This window comes from Lutjanus erythropterus, chromosome 9 (genome assembly GCF_056507025.1).
Source record: "Lutjanus erythropterus isolate fLutEry1 chromosome 9, fLutEry1.hap2, whole genome shotgun sequence".
NCBI lineage: Eukaryota > Metazoa > Chordata > Actinopteri > Lutjaniformes > Lutjanidae > Lutjanus > Lutjanus erythropterus.
Genome location: NC_139325.1, coordinates 28390792 through 28409368, shown reverse-complemented (window position 1 = coordinate 28409368; position 18577 = coordinate 28390792). Strand labels below are relative to the sequence as shown.

At 40.6% G+C, this 18577-nt stretch overlaps 1 protein-coding gene across 1 annotated transcript; it reads left to right on the top strand.

Moving 5' to 3' along the window:
• Positions 1 to 432: 432 nt before the first annotated feature.
• LOC146321760 (uncharacterized) lies at positions 433 to 17661 on the top strand. The gene is made up of 9 exons (XM_084727028.1): positions 433 to 502; positions 728 to 785; positions 6558 to 6905; positions 8055 to 8321; positions 11077 to 11364; positions 11724 to 11837; positions 12974 to 13035; positions 13197 to 15104; positions 17163 to 17661. The coding sequence occupies exons 2-9, from the start codon at positions 746 to 748 to the stop codon at positions 17190 to 17192; spliced, it is 3057 nt and encodes a 1018-aa protein (XP_084583154.1). The 5' UTR covers positions 433 to 502; positions 728 to 745; the 3' UTR covers positions 17193 to 17661.
• Positions 17662 to 18577: the final 916 nt, after the last annotated feature.

Here is an 18577-nt window from a genome sequence, read left to right as displayed (position 1 = left end):
AAGGTTATATTTATATTGTAATGACTTCATATTGTTGTGAGCATTTATAATTATATTAATGTGTGTTTTATTTTCTTGTATCAATTGAATAAATGTACGATTCTTGTTTTTAGGTGCTGATACACTAATGAAAACATACTTATCAATATTATTTCTGCCATTTCTGTAAAATTCTGAATAGAAACTCCTGTAAATCTTACACACTGGACCTTTAAATCAAAATGTGAAAAGAGATTTTGTGTCAAATAGCCTAGCTAAATGTAGCGGAGGAAAATTTAAATATATAATATCTTCAGTACCTGAGCAAAACTATTCAGTTACTTTCCAGCACTAATGAGTCTGCTGCAAATATAAATGACTGCGGGCCCTTTAAGAAAACAGGTGCGTCCTTGACAGGTAATAGCGGAGAAACAGGAAGTAGACTCATTAGTAAGCAAACAAACCGACACGGAGCCTTAATTCAGCCTAAAAATGAACATGAAGGCAGGGGGGAAATACTCTGGTAAGTTTCACACAGCTAATCCCTCTTATTTCTGACCAGCAGAGAAAGTCCGTGTTTGTTTTTGTCAAGAATAATCTGAATTTAAACATATACAGCACATTAATAACAGCTATAGCCTCTGTACGGCTTTTATAAGAGAAAGTCTATTTAAAAAACTTTATTAAAATGTTAAAATGTATCATAGAAAAGTAATTTTGAACACTAAAGAGTTGAATCTCTCTACAGACCGGCCTGACTGACGACATGAGACAACCTCTGCTTCTTATCAGTCTGTCACTGGCAGGTAAAACAATTTCCTCTTTTCCCAACAGCAACGTTCAAACTGCTCACTAAAGTCTCTTAAAAAAAAAAAAAAACATCTGTAGAGTCTGTACTGTGGGAAAAGAAACAGGTCAGGGTAGAGAAGCTGTGGTATTCCGGGCACGTTTGTAAAACAATTGCATTTGAAGCAGAAAGCTCGTCTTAACCGCTGTTAAACCTGAGCGGCCGCATTCCCGTCTGTGCACTGACTGCTGAGTGACGTGGTGCCTTCACGGCCCCCTCCCAGCCTCTTACATCCGAGCTCTCGGGCTGATTCACTGTGACTGGGAGGTTACTCTTTCTACAGTACGTGACTTTGGTATTTTGTTTATAGGGCTGGGCGGTACTGTTGTTTCTAAATGGAGTGAATGCAGGCTACATGGTTGTTGTTCATGCATGAACGATAATCCTACTACCGATACTGATACTTGACTCTTGTATTGAAGATGTTACTTTAAACGCTGTACTATTATTACTATTATATTATTATTATTAGCTACTATTACTGGCAAAAATCACAGGGCCCATCCTGAGCAGAATATTTTATTTTATTTTATTTTATTTCATTTTCTTTTTTTTTTAAACCAAATAATGAAAATAAACACAGACAAAATAAGTAAGGATGGAAAATATGGATTTTTTTTCAGCTGATAATTACCTGCTTCTTATGCCTCTTATTTTGCACACCTGAGGGTAAGAAAGATGTAATGAGCAAAGATGGATGATTTAATATTCTGCAGCTCCGACCGAACCAAATCGAACTAACAACACTACTACAATAAAAACAAAGAACAGTTCTGACTCTTCAAATGTTTGTTTCTTTTAGTAAAGTTGATCAAAAAACTGCACAAACATATTTTGTTTTTATAGAGCATTTTGATTAAGAATTAAAAGTAAACACTTTGACATAATCTGTCAGATCAGATAGTATTACAGCCAGTATTTTATTGGCCACAGTCTACCCTGATATTCATTTTACATTCCTACAAAGAAGATAATAACAAACTTTTACACTTGAAAAAGTGGTCTGGTCATTGGCACAACAAGCATGATGCATGAGAAAATGAGCCTGATATTCTATATTTTTTCATTATTGTCACCAAATAAATGTAAAGACCAAATCCAAGAATGATCGATCATACTAACAACTTGTATTTCTGCTGCTCTGATTTACCGTATAGATCAATAAAAAAACAAACAGAAAAAAAAAATTGAAAGTATTATTTGTGTCTGTAAATTCTGATATAGCTTTCCCCCCTGTGCTACAGACATTCATTGTTAGCCAAAAAAACAATTAAAAACACATGGCTGAGCCACGCTGTGGAGAGTTTATTGTGTCAAAGGCAGAATCGGTGATTCTCCCAGTATTTGTCTGTCTCTCCACCCCTGCCTACTTGCAACGTCCGGCACGTGTCCATAGGAAAAAAAAAAACACTTCAAAGAAGACACAGTGTAGCTTGCCGGCCCTGATTTCACAGTTGATAATATATGGAAGAATTTTTAAATGAATGGACCTACAAATCTTGTTCTCCAGATCTAAGAAAACATTTCTGTTTGCTACCGACCCCCAAAAATGACACATACTTATGATTTTATCAGTTTTTTTACAGTGAAAATTAAATGTGCATAACAAGAATCACAGAATGATATTTTTTCATCATATCATCCACCCCTGTTTAGAAGGAAGGAATGGGCTTTGTGCTGAGTGCCACAAGCAGGGTAGATAAGTTAGAAACTATTGAAAGACAGACAAAGAAATTGTTGACAACACAATTATAGAAAAATGCCAGCCTTACTCTTTAAGTGCACTCCATTTTATGTTTGTGAATATCTTGTATAAATAGTGTATCTGGCGTATCAATCTTTCCATCCAAAATTAAAGATAGACACTTCCAACTAGGGCTGCATGATATGTTAAAAAATGTCATATTGCAGCTATTTTGACTTACATTACGATTGCGATACTATTAGAGGGAATGCTCATTTTTGCCTGACAATTTTCATTTTCACAGAAAAAAACTAAAAATTGTGATGATGCGGCATTTGAAAACATGTTTTCTTATATCTGGAGAAGATTTGTAGGGCAGAACATCTCTGCAGCTCTACAGGACTTTGTTATAATGCTGTTTTGTCACACATTTTTCCTTTGTAAAATTGCAGATGCCACTTATGTTGATTTGGAGATTGCAGTTGGCCATGTTGCAATTTCAATTAATTTGTGATTAAGTGTGCAGCCCTACCTCCTACCCTGATATAATACAATGTTAATGCAAAAAGATGAAAGAGATGAAGCAGAAAAGATCTACTTATATTTTTTCAACTTGAGGTATTTGTGCTCTTGCAGCAACAAGAGCACAGGAAATTATAACACCAAAAATGTAAATTATATTTTAATTTGTTCATTAACTAAGGGTTGTTGTTCATGCATGAAAGATAATAATTAAAGTAATAATCAGCAACATTTTCATATAATTAGATAATCATCTTGCTACTTTCTACTGGCAACTGATATTACAGATAAGTATTCAGCCTGAATCTGCACAGTTCAAAAAAGCTTTTTGCTTTTTCTTTTCTTAATGTCTGCAGTTTGGTGGATGTGTCCCTGACTTAAGTCCTTCGATGCATAAAAAGCGCTTTATTTTTCTGTTTCCATAAACAGAGGAATAAATGGGAGAAATATACTGTTAAAATGAACAGTTATACCCATCGGAACCACCTATAGAAACTTGAAGTTCAGCAGCAGACAGTAGAAACTTTCCCGGCTGCCAGTTAATCTCTGTGGTTTACCATTTTATAACCGGCTCAAGGTTACTAAAGTTGTGGCATGATGTCTGGGCTCTCCGCCATTGTGTATTCAAGGTACATATCTATGGCTAACTCGCTTTCATAGTTGCGTAGTTATATATTAATTGAAAGATTTTAAAAGAACTCTTACTGTAATCATACCAACAACTGATCTGAACTGCTGTTGTCTTGTCTTGTCAAAACAATCGATACTGTGCTGCGTCACTCATGGGTGTAGCTCACTTCTGACTCATGACTCTATCTCTGTTTCTGCTGAAAAAGCGACGTCGCATTGATATTTTAAATTGGGGACTGAAACACTGTTGTTGTCTTAAACAATTCTGTGTGGGAACCTGGAATCCATCTTGCTGTTGGCTCTTGTCATTTTATACTCTGCTCCCCTGTGAAAATCGTGTAAAGGCAGTCCAGCGAGTCTGATCAGGACCATATTGATTTGATTCACTATAATTCATTGGCCAGAGCATTCTTGCGTGGTAGCTTTATATGCCAGTGAAAGGGCATTGGAAATTCAGCCTGCATGGGTTTCCCTGCCTGAATCTGTAATGCGAACACAAACAGGAGAGAGGACTGGCAGCCAAATACAAAAACACAGTTTTTTTTTTTTTTCCATCTTCACTCAGAGATGGACAAACAGCATACATCAGTTAAATGTCTGAATGTGTAAAATCAAAGGTTCTTTACAACAGTGTTTTTGAAAAATTGCCTATGCACCACTGGTTCTTGAGAGACAGCAAATATGATTTCGACAAGGCTTAAGTTAAGTCAGGCCAACAAAAACACAAAATAGATGTTTAGCTTGGGATCACTTACAATCCAAAAAAACATGGAGTGAAATCTACAAGGGAGCAAAGACTGTGTACCTTACTAATGGGTTTTTACCCCCTGAGCCCAGTCTGTGTGTATCTATAGATTTTGTTCTCTGCAGTGGTGAAGGAAGTATTCAGATCCTGTGCTTAAGTAAATGTACTAACACACTGATTTAAAAAGAAAAAAAAAAGTCCCGCATTGAAAATAATACTTAAGTAAAAGTACAGAAGTATTGTCAGACAAATCATCAGGAGTAAAAGTACTCATTCTGCAGAAAAATGGCGTTTTACGGTTGTAAGCGATTCACGATGGAGAGGTTTTATAAACAGTCAAGTAGTTTAGTCTAGTGGTTCCCAGCTAAGGTCTTAGGCCCCCTTCAGAAGGTCACACTCATAAATCTGAGGGCTCTTGATCATGGAGGCATGTCTTGTGACACACAAGTATTGGATAATTTGACCTGAACGGGCCTCGAACAGAAACAAAACCATCTGATGAGTTCGGTGGGAAAATGGATGGATCTGCTAACAACTCGTTGATACTGAAAATGTAAAAAGGGGTCCCAGCTTGACACGGCTTTTTTTGTAAGGGGACACGAGCTAGAAAAATTTGGGAACCAGTTTGATGTTTTACAAAACATTGTATTTCAAATGGTTATGATGTGTTCTCAATTTTTTTTAGCCATTCTAGCAGTGTTCCTCTGGGGGTGAGAATTTGGTCTGTTGGTCAGTCAGTTTGTTCACTTTGTTTCAGGCTGAAGTATCTCTGAAACTGAAAATTTGGTACAAAAAAATCATATTCCCCTCATGATGAATTGTAATCACTTTGTGACCTTAACTTTTCAGCTTGAGCCTTGCCTGGGTCCAGACCTTCAAATCCGCCCACTCCACTGAGTTGATTGATTCTCTAAGATTATGAATTTGAAATGAAGGAATATGAAATAATATTATATTGCATACAATGAATATGGAAACGAAGTGTAAAGAGTTGACAGTTCGGTCTGATATCAGGTTAGCTTGAGCAACCATCTCAGAATCTTTGGTTTATGACCAAAATACTCCAAAATAAATGAAATTCACAACCATCTCAGCTGTATTAGTGCTAATTATCAATGTTAAGCTGGTGAACAGTAAACATTATACCTACTTAGCATCAGCATGCTTATGTTGTCATTGTGAGCATGTTAGCATGTTGATATTATCATTTAGCTCAGAACATCACTGTGTTGACGTACAGTCACACAGAGCTGCTGACATGACTGTAGACTCCCACTATTTTTGTGAAATAACTGCTAATTTAACCTTTTTTGGCTTTGAAATATTATTTCAATGAAACCATGCGAGAAGTTTAAAAGTGAAATCCCACTTTGTTGAAGCTGCTAAAAAACATTTTGAAAATACTGGTCTGATTGTTAACAATACATTATATTTTGTAAACTAGGGATGCACAGTCATGTCAGTATGTTACTGGTATCACCTTGTATAGTCCGAAATGACCATTTCTTAAAATATAACTGGCCAAGTAGACGGCGCTTTAATTATGCGCACACAATGTAGCTTTGTCTGCAGAGTGGAGGTCCTTTGCGGTGTCTGAAATGATAGTAAAATTGCTATTCACATTAACTGCTCAGTGTTGGTCACGCAAGGAGTTGCCACATTGCATCCTCATGCCCATCTTTATCATCCCGATCATTACGACAAATTTGTGAAGAATAAACAGAATCAAAAACAGGCACCAGTGGGAGCAAAACTGTCAACAGTAGTTTTCATATTTTGCCCAGTGAATAAGCACATTTTATAAAGCATTGTCTTTATGTCTGTATCTGCCAGTGGACCATCACGACAAGAGAAGGCACAATATTTTTTCATTCTGCTATAAGAGAGACTTGATTTTCTCTGGAAAAAAATGGCAATTGGCCAAAATGTATATATGTATGTATGTAAATGTAGATGTTTTTAATGTGAAATCTTAATCTAAACAATTATAAGTAGTAACCATGGTCGTCAAAGAAAAGTAAAAAATACAATATTTCCCTCTGAAATGCAGCAGAGTAGAAGTATGAAGTAACTGAAATACAAGTAGCTTAAAATTGTTCTTGATTAAATTACTTAGTTAATGGTTCTCTGTCTTTTTATTTTCTGTTTAGTCCTCCTCTCTGCCGATGTGCTGGCTCAGGACCAGGTACAGATCCAGTTTCAGACAGACCCGGTGCTGGTTCAGACTGGTACTGAGATCGTGTTCACGGTGCTGACGGTGTCCCAGGTCCTGTCCATGATATGGACCTACAAAGGTGAAACACTGGGTCTGTGGGCCGGAGGAGTCCCGGTGGTTAACCCGGTGGCCCAGTTTCAGGGCCGGATCACCATCTCTGCCACCCAGCTCCGGATTGGAGGCGCCCAACTCCGAGACGCGGGGAACTACACGGTGCAGGTGACCCCCACTGCTACGACGGGCCTGACTTCTAACTCCAGATCAATACAGCTCAGGGTGTTTGGTAAGAGATAAAGAAGCATGAGTTCACTTACAGAGAGGAGGAGAGGAGGACGAGGGTGGGAGGGGCAGTGAAGTGTGCAGGAGAGGGACGTTTTGAGGGAAGCGATAATGTTAAGGAGGAACAGGAAGGAGTAAAGAGAGAAGAGGGAGGATTTGGGGAGTAAGAGAATTAGTCTGGGAGGTATAATGAAATTAGTGACCCATAGTAGGCGAGGTAAAATTAATGAAAAAGGAGGAGGGGATGAAGCTAGTGGCTCAGGGCTTTATGCTAATTAAAACACATTTGATATGCAGTGCTCATGCTCTTAGATGTTTGATATTGTAGCAGTCGAGATGTAGCGTCACATTTACATACAGTACATACAGTATTTGCATTCATTTACATTCAGTACAGTAACGGTGCCTGAACAGCTGAGTGTCCCTCTTTATTTTCAGTCATCAGCCCACGCTGGAGTGATGACGTACAGACTTCCTCATCCCTCTCAGCACCAGCGCTAATGGGGTGGCAGGGCGACCAAATTGTTAGAAGCACCAGTCTATTATTGCGGAAAGGTCACACCCTCCAAACTCACAACAGCTAGCTTGTGTCATGGAACATCCGTGTCCTTGAGCACGACTCCCAACCTCCTACTTACTCGCATAACTAACACTGAAAATGAGAGCCAGCTCCTAAAAAAAAAACCAAAACAAAAATGAGTTACGGGCAGGCAGGAAGGGTGCAAAAATGCAAGTGATTAGAGCTATTTGGTAGTTGCTCAAATGTTTTTGTTTGTTTGCTGCTGCCGCCGTGGTTCTCTCTTAGTCACAGCCTCCTCCGTCAGTACGCCCCCTCTTCTCCCTCTCCAATTATTTAACTTAGGCTGCCCGCCAAGAGGCATCTAGGCTACCACTCATACCGTCTGCCCCCTTATTCACCATCTGTGCCTCTATCTGAATCCTGTCCCTTCTCAGCTCTCACTTGCTTTGATTACAGCAAATTATCCTCAACAGAAACATAAAACTGCCCTCTATTGTTCTGTCACTCCAACTTTTTGAAGTGAGCTCTCTCTCGCACTCTAATACTCCATACCTACAGTAATGGTGCCTTTAGAAACCTTGTCTGGCAGTTCTGTTTTTTTCTTTGATAAAACATTTTTCACTCTCCCTGTAGATGCGGTAGATGGGGTGAGTCTGTTTGTTCCCACAATAGCGGTGGAGGGGAGAAATGTGTCTCTGAGGTGCACATGGACCGCTGGGACGGAGATTACAGTGGAGTGGGGCAAAGGAGGCGCAGTCATCATCCCAGACTCCAGGATCACCATCTCCGGTGGCTCTCTGGTCATCAACCCAGCCAGACGGGGTGACGCCGGGGAGTACACATGTACCGTCAGCAACCCTGTCAGCGCCCAAACTGCCACACAGAGCCTCACCATCTACTGTGAGTTTGCACCGATCAAGACAAGCGGCGGCTAATCTGCTGTAGCCTCTGCAAATAGCAGTAGCTTATCTGTTATCCACATTGCACCACATACAGCGTGCTGAATTGCACTGAGATTGCACAGGACATCACCCGTAAGCTTATTATGCAGCTTTCAGCTTTGTCTTGATCACATCCTTACTTCTGATGTGGCAGTCTCACAGTAATATCCCAACACGCCCAATCACCCTAACGGCATACTAAAATGGCTCCACATCGTTGTCCTCTAACATCAAATAGAGGTTTCTTTACCCAGATGAAAACACATCAGATTATGGGTGCTCTTAGAATCTGCCTGAGATAGGCCTGTGCATGCCAAAACTGTATGCACTTGTAAGTCATGTTAATTTTCCTGTGGCTACAGGAGTGTTCAACCCAGACACCAGACTAATTTGTTCATACAATGTGAATCTGTGATATCACAATCACAGGGGCTGCTGCAGTCCTGCTTTCTGATTGAAACTCATAAAACTAGAGGTAAAACTAATGACTTTTTTCATTACTGGTTCATCTTCCAGATATTTTTTAAATTAAATGCTCAGTCTGTGAGTTACAGGAAAGTGAATATAACACTCAGACTTGCCCAGAAGTTTAGGTAGCATCTTGATATGGCAGGTTTTTATCCAAAACCCCATTCGATTTACAAAAAAAGAGGAAAAAGCAGCGAATTCTCACATTTTAGAGGCTAGAATCAGAAAATATTTGGTCTTTTCGCAGAAAGGCAAAATTGCTGTTGACAAATTGACAGACTTTTGTTGATATACTTTGGGAAATGCACTTATTCAGAATTAGAATTGGCTTTATTGGCCAAGTATGGGTACACATACAAGAAATTTGACTGGTTTTTCAATTGCTCAGCTAAAAACAAGGACAACAAAGCTGAACAAATAAAGGTAAAGAGTAGCTTGGGCTGTTAATGTGAAAAAATAGTGTATATAACTTGTATGTATATATAAAAGAAGCACCAACAATGATCAATGTAAATTAAAAACTGTTTATGAGCTAAGTGGTTGTAACTTGTAAAGATTACAAATACTGCAAAGAAAAGAGATACTGAATGGATATACATGACAATCTACAGTATATACTTGAGTCCTGCATGGGTTCAGTTTTGCAAACCTGCCCACACCCACAAAGCTGAGATCCAGAACCCATCTGTTACCCACAATTTTCTCTAAGTCTAAATGTACTAGCCAGTACCTCCAAACTGCACTATTTATCATGCTATTTCTTGTTTGGTAATCTGTCCAAAAACCTAATTGTAAAAGCAAGGTGTTTTGTAACAGGTGGTTATTTGCTGGAGTAACCTGGCATCCCGAAGTCGTTCGCGTATGTGAATTAGTCTGGAACCTCTCAGTTCATTTTTGATTTCCAAGGGGCTTTATTAACGAGTGTAGACCAAAATACCTGATAGCAATTGGATAGACTTACAAACAATCAGAGCAATGTGGCCCACAACCAATCAGAAAATCAAAATGGTTGATGTAGTGGTCATCCAAGCAGAGCACAAAATAGCAGCCACCTGGTTCACACTAAAATATGTTTATGAAAACATTTTAGGCAAGAAATAAGCAATGTAGTAAATCTTTAGTTTGATCAGCATTTATCATCTTAACATTTGATCAGCACTGCCTAGTTTGACAGTTTGAGGTGCTACACTGGATGGATATGCTGACTGGCCAAAACTGGATAGACCAACAGCTGATCAGGACTCCATTTTCCAGAGGATTCGTAGCGCTACGTGCGTCGTAAGTTGTGTCTTAAGGTCTCCTGGGCTTTTTCCCAACTCTGAGAAACAGCCCGTAATCTTAAGGGAGACCTTAAGATACAACTTACGACGCATGTAGCGCTACGAAGGCTCTGGGAAACGTGTGACTTTTCAAATCTGGAATCTCCTCTGTGAATCATTGTATAGCATCTGCCCCATATTAAATGAATGGTTGTGATTGGCCTGACTGGATCCAAGGCTGGAGGCAAGACATATCTGCCTGAGCAAATGAAAACACAAGCTCCGCAGAATCATCTGGTTCCCAGGCGAGTGCTGCACTATTTACTGGACTATTTCCAGGTGGTTTAACTTCACTGTGAAGTTGTCATGCAACCAATGGAGACCACAGGAAGTCAGAGAATAAGCATAATTCCCAAAATGTTGAGGTGTTCCCTTTAACAAAACTGCTATACTTTATCTGTTGCCTCATAGAGATTGAAACACAAACCAGTTTACGTACACTACTGTACTTTTTTTTCAGTTGTACCATGAAGACTCATTAATGCCAAACTGTGTTGAACAGCAGGCTGCAGAATCTAGTCTGGAATATTTGTCCTCATTATGCAACACTTTATTCAGTGTGCAGGATGAGCAGGATTTTAAATGCTCAATCAGATTCTACTGTAAATATGATTTGTTGAGACACACTTTGATTCAAAAGGTAGCGGTCTTTGGGATTTTAGATTTAAAATCCAACCAGAAAGTGAAAAGCTCCTTCATTAGCTGAGTAATATGCCGACAAGGCCGAAGAGGTCTCATCAAAATGTTTTAGCCAGAGGATGCTACTTAAACCCAAAATTGACAAAACGATAAGCCGATAAGCCTTTAGCAGGATATATAATCTGTGCATTTGAGTCAGCTTCTTTTGAATACAGATTTCCTTTGTTGTACTTGGAACCAAATGTTTTTGATGCCGATAACATTGTCCTCTGATCATCACTGAACCAGATGGCCCTGACACCCCTGTGCTAACCAAGGACGCCCCAAAAGAGTGCGTCGGAGGAGGGGATGTGTTGGTGGGACAGACGGTGCGTCTCACCTGCATGTCTGACTCGCTGCCCCCTGCCCTCTTCTCATGGACACGTGACGGACAGCCGGTCGCGTCTGGCCAGCCGGACAGCGGGGTGCTCAGCCTTCAGACTTTCTCAACGAATGAGAGTGGCCAGTATGTCTGCACGGCCAGGAACACTATTACTGGAGGCTCGTCGGAGCAGGGGACAGACTTGGCCATCGTAGGTGAGTTATGGTGGACGCTGACCTCTCTGTGACTGATAATGATGACGGTTGGTTTTGGACCCCGTCCCTGTATCTGTCTTCTCGACAGGAGAGGGACAGAAAGTATCCTGGGAGATTGATCTGGTGAGAATGTGGTCAAAGTCATTCAGTGACTTTCACACATACTTTCGCCTCCCTTTATTTTCATTTCTATCTCTCCCTGTCTCTCTTTCTCTGCTATTACTTTATCATCCTTTTTTAGAATCTTCCCCTCCTCTCCTCTGTCTTTTTTTTCCCTTTTCCTCCTCTTGTCTGTCTGAGCTCCAGACTCATTATCTTTATTAATTCTCCCCCCTTTGACACCATTCTCTCTGTTTCAGACACGTGTCTCGATGTAGGGGAAGTGGTGGGGATCGTGATTGGCTGTTTGCTGCTGCTCATAATCATTGTGCTCCTCATCGTGCTCATTGTCTTTCTTGTGCGAAGGAGGAGGGGTAAGTCTGTGTGCCATCTTGGACATTTTGTTTGCCCACTTTTCATTTCATTGTGTGTCATGTTGAAACCATTCACATAAATAAAGATCAATTATGATGTGAAAACCCAATCCAACTTATCAGAAAAAATATATCAGTGTGATAAGATACACCTAAAATGACAGAAACCATGTTGTATACTCTGATGTTTTCTTTTGGACCATGTCTCATCTGTAAAAATGGAGGTGGGCGGGGTTTACGAGATGTTTTGGCCTGTTGGCCTGATGTTTTGCATTTCATTGGATGCAGATTTATTAACACACAAGTGCAGGATGAGTCATGAACAGTTTTTAATCATTTTCCATAAATAGACAAGCTCAGAATATCTACAAAACAACTTTTTTGTCGTTATTGGGCAAGATACTGGTGTACAGGTAACATATAGCACATGACATTTGTGAGAAAAACACTTCATGGGATCTTTAACCCTCTTCTTCATGAGCTTCTGCTTTAGTTGGTAGTATGTGGTGATCCTGGCATTACTACAAAGTAATGGAAATGTCTCTCTGCAAGCACTTTGATTCATAAAGAAGTAAAATTGTTGTTCATTTACAAAATACATAAATGTTTTGTTTTGTACACCTGTAGCTCCATCGTGATCTGTATATTGTAATGCACATGTAATGTGGAAAAGCTGAGAAACTGTTGAAATTGCACTATTTTTTCTTAAGACATCTCAGGCAGTTGATCATCTGTTTTTTAAATGGATGGTTCATTCATTGTGAACGTCTTCAGAATAGAGCCAGCCAGATATATCGGTCGGCTGATATTATCTTCCCAATATGGGCCTAGCACAGCTATATTGTTCTATACTGGTATATATGGCTGATATATCATTATTGGAATTTTTTTACAGCTAACATCCAGCATCAGTGTGGCTCTATTTCAGAATCTACCTGTACATCTTAACGCTAAATAAGAGAAGAAGAATATTTATTACGCAATGGTTTTACTGGTCTGATGCTCTTGAGAATGAATTGGACTGTATGTGGCCCATGAACTAAAATGAGTTTGACACCTCTGCCCTATACAGTATAACAGCTCAGGTATGTTTTCTGCTCTTAATTGACTTTTTTGTGTTATTTCTGTTATTACAGGACAACAGACACAAAGGGATACTGTGTTTGTGCAGAAGAACGACCGAGATCCCAGGCTTATAGTAAGCCACAGTAAAGTTTACATATGATTCACTATTGATTTTGTATTTATCTTGTCCATGTGATGGTGCTGAAGGGCTTTTCACAAATTAACCTGCTCATTCTATCTTTCTTTTCCTGTCCCTTCTCTCTATCCCCTCATTTTTCATCTGCTCCCATTAAGCCTCCAGATCCACAACCTAATGGTGCAAGGGATTTGGGCCACGGTCCCCATCCTCCCCTCTATCACTTGAACACGCTCACACGTAACCCTAACCGCTTATACACAACCCTGCGTGAAAACGGCGGCAACCCACAGACGCTGCCACCGAATGGCCTGCATCACTTCGACACACACCAGCACAATGGTCGTGCCCACACGAATAGACTCCTACACAATTCTATTCACAACACCAATTCATACCGACACAATGGCGTTGACAACCCGGCATTCACACACGCTGATGCTCCGAATGCAAACACACTCCCAAACACTCAGCAGCAAAATCCCAACATCCTCATACAGACTGGCACTGCCCAGGGCGGTGCCCAGCCGTCGGCCGTCCACGTCAGTCTTAACACACTGCCACAAACTGCCCAGCAGAACAACAATGCACAAATGCCCACCATTCACGTCAATCTGAACTCATACCCAGCCAATGGACAACAGACTCAACAAGACAGCTCATTTCCTTTCACTAACAGAGCCAATGACAACACTTCACAAACCCAACAAAACTTGATACCTGCAGAGCAGTCAAATCCCAGAATGCAAAGTGGCCAGTACTATCATAGTGACCCGCAGCCGAATGGTCACATACAAACAGGTCAGCCTGGACTCATCCCGACTGGCTACACGCACTATAACAGTAATAACACTCTTCAGAGAAACGCCAACACACAGACGTACGAGCAGGAGCCTCAGAGAAGGACTGACAGAAACTCACGTCGACATGACACCACCCCCAGCTCCTCCCACCGACAGATGCCGTGGGATCGCCTTCGAGGGACACCAGCATATCCAAGTGGCAGGTTTCAAAGAAGACAGACATCACCTGGGTTCACCTCTGACTCTACAGACTACACTACCCATCCTCCTATACGAGAGGAGAGATCGCCAAACAGATCTCAACCTCAGAGCCAAACCACTTCGCGGGGCCGTGTTCCATCCAGGCAAGACGCACAATCAGTGGACAGACCGACGCGGAGCCGTTCAGCTGATCTTCAAGTCCCAAACACTCGCAGTGTACCACAGCTTGAGGCTGCTCTCCACACACAGAGAAGCCCTCGCACACAAAGGGAGAGCGCTCAGCGAGACATCAGAGGCTCGCCTGGTAGCCAGACCGCCCCCAGGCAGGAAGCCACACACAGCAATAACCCCCAGGCAAGGCCTCTCATGAGCCAGCAGGCCTCTGTAGGCCGCTCTGCTGTGTCACAAGGACCCACGACGCAACAGGGACTCGCTGCACTGCAGGGTGCAGATACAAGAGCTTTGGCTGATCCTAATCACCTTCCACAGGCACACATGGCCCAACAACACAGAGCTGCACCGATCCAAAAACCACCACAAGGCCCGGGCACGCAGACGCAGCCTGTCATAAATGGTGCCAATCAACCTCGCCAAGGAGGCACAGCTCCAGTTCCAAACTCCTCTGCCCAGCCTAATCCCACTAACCTCACCCAGGCTGCACTCAGAGCCCACACTGAGAGGGCTCAAACATTTCAGAATCGGAAACAACAGACCCAGGCTGCCCTGCTTCACCCTGGACCACAGGCACGGGCGCCTGCTGCAGGGGCTCAGCGCCCACCAACTCCTCCTCCTGTTATCCCCCTCACACAGTTTCAGACTCTCCCCAAGAAACGCACCCAGCACAAGTCCCCAGCAAGAGGTCCTCAGGCCCCCAGGCCTCCTGTTAACATGCCCGTGACTCAACGACCCACACACCGTCCCAATGTGCAGCACCATCCCACCACGAAGCCTGCCAACCATCATGGCCACATGCATGTCAGTCCACACAGGCATGCTCATGCTCACGCTCATGCTCACGCTCGTGGCCATGGACACCCGGCCCACTTCACCCATCCACAGCAGGTGAGTGAGACACAGCATGGCAATTTGAAACTGAAGTCAACAGCTAATAATAACAATAAACAAATAATATTAATAATGATAATCATAATTATGATATAACTTTATTTATATAGCACCTTTAAAAACAGAGCTTACAAAGTGTTTTGACAGACAACGCAAAATACTCAGGAGGCAATAAACAACAGAGGGCCAGACGGTAAGGCCAAACAAAAGCAAGACAAAGTCAGGCTAACATTGAGGTAAATTTAAAACACAAAAACATGGTAGAAATAATAATAACATAATTTGAAATAGAACAATAAAAGCGATAACAACAATGAAACAAGAAAAACATCAAAATAAATAAATAGAAATAAAAGAATACTAAGACCACATCACATAATGTTCCCTTGTCAATATACATAAAAAGAAAGAATAAAAGACACCATCATGTCAGTACTGAAATAAATAAAAATATGTCATATGTTAACTGATACAGTGGAAACCGCTTACAGTGATCACAGTTACAGTATTTAACAGGATCAAAAAGCTCAAGACAGAATCATTCCTGTACAAATGCTGTTTAAATAATTCACTCATCAAGCAGACTGCTGTGTTCATTTTACGTGTTTTCATACACAATAACGTGGAAAAAATGTAAAACTACGGTGGTTACATTTTTTTTTAAAACTTTACTCCTATGATATTGTACTTTGCCTTGCCGTCACTGTTCTTTGCCCCGTGTTGCTGCCTTCCTTTGCTGTTGCAGATTGTAATCCTGACAGGAATGTTGTCTCCTCTAAGTTTATGAAAAACTATCGACATTGAACCAATGTGTTGCAACAGCGAAACTACAATAAGCTATATTTTGTATCCAATACTGTACTTTGTTAAAATCTATTTGAATTAGGCCTATACACAGTACATTAATTAATATTAATATTAATTATTATTATTATAGTGATCTGTAGTAATCACTTGATATTCATGTTTTACAAAATTCAGAAATGTCAATGGGATGTTATCTGGATGAAAAATGGAGAAAATGAAAAATATTGGTTATAGTTCTCAGTTTGAGACAGACATAAAATGATCACTAATTAATAATAATCACTAATCATCGACAATTACAGGTGGTTTCCACAAATTGGGAGGTTTTTGAAACTAAAAACTAGTTTTAGAAACTTTGTTTCCTGCATTCTGGTAACTTTTAAAGAATGAGAACAATGAAATGATAAGAGCACTGCAACAGCTCTGTAATTTTTAATATTTTTTAATTTTTCTTTTAATTCTCAGGAAAGAATAAGAATAATTTGACCCTCTGGCGTGAAGTTGCCAACGTCTCTGGCATAAACTATTATTCATCAGTTTTCTTTTACTGATTATTTTTTGCCAGTGACCTTCCAGCGAAAACTGATGCAACAGATTTTACAAAATGCATGCACCTTTCCAGTAAAACTTTCCCAAAGAAATGGAAACTCTGCTCTCCGGGAAGGCTGGTTTGGTGTAGCTGTACTGTTGTCCAGGTGGAGATCATAGATAATGTCAACAAGAGTCACGGGGCTTATACATGCTGTACAGTCAGAAACAGGTTGTGATAATGAAAAGGGAAAAAAGGTCTGAAAATTTGAGAAATATAGGAGCATTGTTATCTTGGGAGGAAATAGGGAGAGGGCAATGAAAAACGTGACTCTCCTTGGGAAATCGAGAGGGTTGGCAAGTATGGGTTTCCACTGTATTAGAGATTTTTACCTCAGCTTATGTGTGTCTCTTATCTGAGCACTTACATTACAGCTGTCATTACATGTCATACTTCCTGTGTGTTTTCATGTGTGCAGTGTTACAGGCCTCACTGCCTCCTCAACAGTTTGTGCTTCTGTCTGTCGTGTAGCATTTCTTGAAGGATGCTTGACAGCACTTGGATTTGTACGATTGACAGTCATCTCAATGCCATAAAAATGCATTTAGTCTTGAGTGTTTGTGACACTGTGGCAGTTTTTAAAAGTAGCATTGTGTGTCAGAGGTTCTGCCTCTTCTGCATGACATGTTGGCAATGAAGGGCTTGTTGTGTCTTTCCAGCAACAGGCTCACAGAGGGAGACCGAGATGATGACAGATGTCAGCAGACTACACTCCGCAATGTCCCGCATCCACTGACACAAACAAACAGCTGACAGACGTGATCCAATATACCACCAAGCAAGACTGACTGCACAAGGTTCTGCTCTCAAAAAAGCTGTCATACCGTGGTATCTCAGTCCTAAAGTCTTTTTTTTTTTTTAAGAAATGAACATGTCTCCCATGGGGATGATAAAAATGTAACTTCTGAAATGCAGTCCTGCTCTCCTAGAAAGAAATGACAAATTATTTCAATGGAGGAGGCCTGATCTGCCCGTTTAAAATGTACTAAATTAAATAAGCTAAAAGACACTGAAGAATTTCATATGAAATGCTCCCCATTCAATGTACAATTGGGCAATGTTTGAAAGAAATGATGCAAGAGTGCCCTATTAGATGCCCCTATGGTAGGAGAGGGATGATACACTTATCTCCCAATTCAACACCATCATGATACTTGGGTGCTATTCTACAAGTATTGCAATTTGATATTATGCTGTATTGCTATTGTCATTTGCATTTTTAACTCTAGACCAGAGAAAAACCAGAATCATACACTTCTAGAGACGGTATATCATGACTAATATTTCCAAAGACACTGCACATCATGTCAGTCAGTCTTTTAGTTTTATTTCACCAGTGTCATTGCTATATTGCATTTAAAAAAATAGCAATAAAAAACACAATACTTTGTGAGGTTAGCTTTAGCTGTTCCTGCTTATCAAGCTGGTGCCATAAGAAAATAATAAATTATATAAGACGTAAGGCCAAAAGTTTTAATTTTGACCCTTTGACGTAGCTGGTCAGTGTAGCGTGTTGAAATCAGACTAAGACACTGAGTTAACAATGTGAAATCAGCAGTTATTTGTTTCAACAAATGGGAGGAAATGTAAGTCTTAAAGTCTGAGCTCACATGTCCTCTTATATTAAGCATGTGAAGTAAAATGGATCAGTTTGATATGTTAATATAACCATGATTGTAATGCTAATTGCCATTAGTGCATCAATGGGAATGTGCCACCTCTACCCTATGGTAGCTAACACATGGTTAAATGCCTTCTAGAGTTCCCTTCCAGTGGAGAAAACATGAATGAATATCCTCTTTTTTTAAAATCTAAACCAGGGACTCAAACGGTTTTACTATAAATGCATCACAAATTTCACCCTGCCCCATACAGCTATTTTTTTTTTTTTTGGCCCTGCCTTGTGGACAGTACAAGTCCACCACTGCTGATACCTATCCCCACATGCATTGTACTATTTTGACTTCTGAAGCACTGGTCATGCATCAAACTTTGCCAGCAGCCTGCTCAGAGTAGACAGGCTCAGTGATCCATAGCTCTTGACCAAGCTCTCATCCCCTCATCCATTCATCAT